The sequence below is a fragment of the Leiobunum rupestre genome, chromosome 1 (assembly GCF_980474605.1).
Source record: "Leiobunum rupestre chromosome 1, qqLeiRupe1.1.hap1, whole genome shotgun sequence".
NCBI lineage: Eukaryota > Metazoa > Arthropoda > Arachnida > Opiliones > Sclerosomatidae > Leiobunum > Leiobunum rupestre.
Genome location: NC_143384.1, coordinates 22,879,196 through 22,885,273, shown reverse-complemented (window position 1 = coordinate 22,885,273; position 6,078 = coordinate 22,879,196). Strand labels below are relative to the sequence as shown.

General features: G+C 33.5%; 1 protein-coding gene across 3 annotated transcripts; it reads left to right on the top strand.

Moving 5' to 3' along the window:
- Window positions 1-977: 977 nt before the first annotated feature.
- On the top strand, window positions 978-5,830 carry Rab40 (RAS oncogene family member Rab40). Of its 3 annotated transcripts, none has more exons than XM_090177021.1 (7): window positions 978-1,058; window positions 1,283-1,496; window positions 1,558-1,615; window positions 1,681-1,741; window positions 3,510-3,587; window positions 3,645-3,867; window positions 3,963-5,830. In XM_090177021.1, the coding sequence occupies exons 2-7, from the start codon at window positions 1,334-1,336 to the stop codon at window positions 4,211-4,213; spliced, it is 834 nt and encodes a 277-aa protein (XP_090033147.1). In that variant the 5' UTR covers window positions 978-1,058; window positions 1,283-1,333; the 3' UTR covers window positions 4,214-5,830. The 3 variants fall into 3 exon arrangements, with proteins under 3 accessions (XP_090033147.1, XP_090033156.1, XP_090033162.1); XM_090177030.1 differs by lacking the exon at window positions 978-1,058 and adding an exon at window positions 1,087-1,202; XM_090177036.1 differs by lacking the exon at window positions 978-1,058 and adding an exon at window positions 1,123-1,190.
- The last annotated feature ends 248 nt before the right edge of the window (window positions 5,831-6,078 follow it).

Below are 6,078 nucleotides of genomic sequence, written 5' to 3'. Positions count from 1 at the left end.
AATACCTGAGAGTGGTCGAAAAGGGTGTGAAATTTTAGTACAGTTAAAGTTACACCACTGCACGTGCTGCTTGGTGGTGTCATTAAGGCGACTTAATATCCTTTTTGTCTGAGTTCCACCAAACATAATAAAGAACTCGTACCCTAGATTCGATAACACTGCCTGGCACGTAGTCAATAGCCTTTACCCACTTACTGCCGAAACTCCGTAAAAATCAGATATTTAGTTACCATGGTAGCAAACTATAGATGGCGTTCTACACCAACCAATGGAGACGGAATTTTCGGAGGTCACCAGCAGGATGTGGGAAACCTCTTCGTTACAAAACCGTCAAAAGGCGCCTAAATAAAACTTCTCAAAGGAAATCGCCAAGAAATAATATTTCCCAGAACCAGGACCTGCAAGTTACTGTTTATTTATTTGTAAATAAAATTATAGCAATTTTTCACCTGAAAATAGAACGTCGTGTTTTTGCTCAAAAAAGATACCTGGTTAAAAGGAAACTACTTGTTTCATACCGTAAAGGTGAAAATTTCCATTATTTCAACAGCACTATACATGTATAAAAGGTAACTTGCCGTTCCTGGCTGTGGGAAATATTACTTCTTGGCGCATGTTACTAATCGATAGCATCATTTAGTGAATCTTTAGCCACACTTTTCGTAATTATGTCACTTTTGGACGAGACCAGCGAAGTCCTCTGGTTCCATTCATTATGGCAATTCAGCACGAGCCGAGCACTCGCAGTTACGGTCATCAGAACTGAATCTACGCTCTCCAAGGGCATACAAACAAAAGATCAGACAACACCTCCGTCATATTATCTCCTTAAATACGAATCAATTTATTTGGTTTTGGAACTAAGGTGGTGAAATGGAAAACCTAAATTAAATTGAATTTTTTTTCGCGCGCTATGCCAGTTCTTGGTAATTCTCATTTCGTAATTTCCAATATTATTCTGGCAACCCAGGCGTGCACGACCGTGGCACGACGTTTTTCCTTTCATGTAAATTCACTGAATTTTAATTAAATTTAAATGGGTCATTGAAAAATTGAAAGTAAGTTGAATAATGAATTTAAATTTTCTTTCTTTAACGGGGTTAAATTTTTACTTGCTGTTTCGATGGTATAAATAAATTTGAAACTCTGTAAATCATTTTAAAACTACTTGAAGCCGTTTGTCATTGTTCGTAAGCCTTGGAGTACTTATACTAATTTGCTAGTTGTTGAATGCAATGCCTACGTTCTCCGAAATATTTTTTTAAGTTTTGTTTTTCTTCAGGTTCCTTATTTCAAAACGCCCCTGTTTTCATGCAGGCTAAATGCTGTACTTATGAGCAGCTCATCATTGCCGTCTTGTAGGCTTTCATCTAGTCAAAAGTCGTACGATTACTTGCTCAAATTTCTACTAGTAGGGGATAGTGATGTTGGAAAGCAAGAAATTTTGAGTGGTCTCGATGATGGTTCTCAAGAATCTCCATTTTGTGGCTCTTCAGGTAATTTGCCATAACCTCAATTATCTTTGTTTGCTTTTATTAAACCTATATACTTTTTCAGTTGCGTACAAAACTACAATTATACTATTAGATGGTAAAAGGATAAAACTACAGCTATGGTAATGTTTGATCGCAATAGCTAACTGTTTGTAAGACAGTAAAATTTCAAATTTTCTTGTTTTAGGGATGCATCGGGACAGGGTAGATTTTCAACAATTATTAGGTCATACTCACGCGGTGCACAGGTATGTTTTTACTGTACTGTTAAGAAAAATCTCTAGGTCATAGGGATCGTACGGGTATCCCATCCCGTATAGTCAGGGATCCCCAGGTGCTGTATCTCGATCCTGCTGGTCAAGTTTCGATTTTGGTTTTCCTTAAAAGTCAAGTTTCTTATTAGTTCATATCCTTCAAAAAAATGTTAAGAAAATATAAAATTCTAGAGCGCCTAAAGTATTGTTGCATTCATTTTAGTAATAAGCGCTTCAATAAATGCCACTCTTTTTATTTCTTCCCTTACGTGCATGTGTCATTGAATAAAATAATCACGTGTTTATGTAAGTTTTATTTGATAATGCGTGCAAATGTTAGTATTTCAGGAGGCGCATAGTGAAATTGAACTAGCCCTTCTATATTGAATTATAAACCGCGCGCTTACAACTATGTCCTGGTTATCGGTATTACTACTTCTAGGCAAATCGCTGAACAGGATTCAAGTGTCTATTGCTGCTGCTCATCTGACACATCCCCGTTGGTGGCGGCATATGAGTCTGGCCTCTGCCTCTATTGTATTAATTAAGTTCCATTTAATAATATGTTTTTAAATTTAAATATATTTCATTAGTCTAAGTACCTTGAAATATAATATATTTACTCTTTTAAAAATTGATTTGTAGGAAACCCCGACCCTAACTGGGTTTTAGAGGTGTTTTTTTTTTTCACCCTGACCCCTGACTAAAATCTCATCCTGTACGATCCCTACTAAGTTATTGAACTAAGAAATAACTAGCAACTCAATGTTAAAAAAAGTTAGACAGTGTTCTAAATTTTTGAAGTGGAAAAATCATTTTTCACCCAACAAAACCATCAACATGTTTATTAACAGACATAGCTTTAAAAGTTTAAATCTATTTGGTTCAGTGTTACCATGGGGGATAGCTGAAATAATGTAGAATAAATAACCAACAGTAACTCAATGTATAAATTGACCAGATGTAGTACATACTTTATTGAAGCTAGTTAATTTATCATTTCATTTCTATCTTTCAAAAACAGTTGAGCTGGTGTTAAATCCAGTGTTGGCAGATATACAATAATTTACATTGAATTTTCAGGGTGCAATAGATTCTTAAAAAAAAACATCTTCATTTAAATTGCCGAGAAGTAATATTTTCCAGAGCCAGGACCTGGGAGTTACTGTTTATATAGTGTAAAAATAATGGAAATTTTTTAACACTATATAAACAGTAGCTTGCAGGTCCTGGCTCTCGGAAATATTACTTCTTGGCAATTTCCTTGAAGGATGTTTTATTTAAGCATCTATAGTATTATACATTATATTTAAAAATTCTTCTAGGGTGTTTTATAATTTAATTTACTCAGTATAATATAAGTGTGGACACTTTAAAAAAAAAAGAATAATGCACTTAAAATAACTGAACTTTTACCAAGTTTTTTGTTTTTTATACACCTAACAAAAAAACTTTTCATATTGCGTTGAGAATATAGGCCAAAACTATTCGCTCACTTTGGGACGAAAAGAGTACACCTTTTACCCCAAACTACCAACTTCTTCCATACAATAACACCCAAACTGTATTTTGAAGTTGCTCGCTGTTTCCTAAAAATTACTCCAAAACTAGCGAATAGTTTTCACCTTATGATACATTGGTGGTTGAAATTGGTAATTTTTGGCACTAGTTTATGATTTGGCAATGCTGGCTAGAATGATTTAATTTACAAACTGTTGTTAATTCTAATAAAATGAATAAATCTTATGTGTTACCATCATAGGGTGTAATATTGGTTTATGATATCACAAATCGATGGTCATTTGATGGCCTAAATCGTTGGCTCGTGGAAGTTGAAGAGGTATTTCAGTTGCTACTTACATGTAGAGATCCTATTCTTACATTTGGATATTTATAGCATGCTCCTGGTGTCCCTAAGATCTTAATTGGGAATCGTTTGCACTTGGCTTTCAAGCGGCAAGTGAGTGAGAACGCAGCTGATTCGTACGCGCAGAAACACAATATGGCCTTTTTTGAAGTGAGCCCATTGTGTGACTACAATATCAGTGAATCTTTCGCTGAATTATCTCGGATGGCCCTTCACCGTAATGGAATGGAGAGGCTATGGAGAAGCAATAGAGGTATTTTATATTGAAGATTGTTAATAAATCTAGTAATCTTTTGGCTTAGAGCTCTTAAGTTTTTAAAACTCTTACATCTATTTAATCTTTTCCAGTCATATCCCTCCAAGAACTTTGCTGCCGCACAATTGTTGCGAGCACTACGACAATTAAAATAGAGCAGCTTCCTTTGCCATCTTCCTTAAAATCGTACCTCAAATCCTACTCAATGACAAGGTACAAATCCAGGCCAAATTTGTCACAAAGCTCTTCTCATCGAGATAAGGCACTGAAGAAATCCCACAAACTCCCTCATCCATGTGACAACATCAATTCCCAGTGTCGTAAAAGTTGTACGATATCATAGTTTTGCATTTAGGAGAACGACCCTTTCCTTTCAAAACGTAATAAACGAACAATGAAAGACTCAAACATTTGAAACGTTTGAAAAGTGAGATTTAGTCAGGCCAAAAAAAGGCATAGAACTGCTTAATTTTTTTAAATTAACGTGTTTCAATCCATTAGAGTATGTGAGTTAAAGAACTTGTATTTCTGCCAATGAATCACCCCCAAATTTTAAGGAAAATGAATGGTTATATTTGTACTAACGATACATGGCTTTATGAAAAGAGTTTTTACTATCGCCGCAGTGTTTTTTAAAAAATGCTCAAATCACTTACAACTAGCTTCAAGCTCTTCCCATTTGGAAATAGTTATTAATTGGAAGAACAAAATAATTTCGCCTTTTCGTTTCTGGTTAGTTAAGTACAGATTGCAACTCGCTGTAAAAGGTCATGGAAGTCTAGATAAACTTGTGTGAAGAACAGAATAAGAAAATCTTAAATTTCTCCGAATAAGAAAGTTGCATCAACGAGGTGCAAAATTTAACTCAATATGAGTAATGAATACTTTTTCAAGTAGTCCATCAAGTTTTGATGTTGGTTAAATCTAACACAGATGACGTACTGAATTTTAGTTGTATAATTGACAAAGGCTTATTGAATTTTCTATAAGGTAATTTAATTGTTAAAAGGTCCTGGGATTTAATAGCTGCTTGTCCAAACTTTGAGGGTAAAATGAAAATTTTTATCGTAAAAGATTAAATGTATTTTAAATACTGTATATAGCAAAAAAAGTTAACTTTAGATCTTGTAAAATGTGTTTATAAAAAAAATGACTGAATTATAATTGTATAGTTGTAATTTTTTTAATGAAAAATGTATATGGGTGGGCATTTTTTCAAACTGCCTCATAGCTTTACTCAAAATTCATTTCTTTCTTTAAAAAGTGCTTATCAAAAGCCTAAGAATATGTAATAAAGACTTTCAATAATGGCCAGAAAGTGTAAATAATGCAAGCTTTTAAGCCTTGGTTTTTAAATCCCAAAGCCTTGCTTAATCCTTGTTGCATTGACAAAGGCTTAGTTTTAGTAATTTCCTATTGAAAACATACATTAGTAAATGGCAAAGTTTTTAATGTTCCTGTTAATTATTTATGTATCCTTAGGTGTAGTCTTGTTTTAAAAACTATTTTCTAGTTCTTACAGGTAAAACCTTTTTTTTTTTCGATAGTGTTGGCAAATGTAAAATTAAATTTGGTTAGTGCATTTAATGGGGTTATTTTAAAAACGCTAGTCTAGATGTTTTTGTGATTTACTTTTTAAAATAGCGTGAAATAATAATTTTTATTTTTGTAAAAAAATTATTCGTTTGAATACTTGTAGAATATTCTAAAGAAACTTATTGGGTAGCGTTTAAATGGGTACATTTCCCAGCTTAGAAAAAAACTGTGTTTAAAGTTAACTCAATTTTCTAGGGTCTGGTATTGGAAGTATGTCAGTTTTTCACACATCTTTAAATTTAGAAAGTTCTAATGGTTTTAGTTATAACTTTACGATATTTTACAATCCGATGCCATTTTTAAAATACTAATGCAATTTCCTAAAAAGAAATGCAATGTTTTTCATTGTATTTGTAAAACCATCAAACTAATTAAAAAGTCTTTGTAATAGTTTTATACTTTTTGGGAGTCTTATCAAACCATTTTAAATTTAGCACGATAAATTATAGATGTATTGGTAAGCGCCTATTCTTTAATACGTCCACTGCAGGGCTATTAAATTTTAGGAGGTTATAATATCACGGAAGCTTTTGGATGGCGTCGATAAGTCGAACTTGCTTTCGCCCAGATTCCCTCACTTTTATCGTTTTTACACGGGAGTGCCGTCTAGGT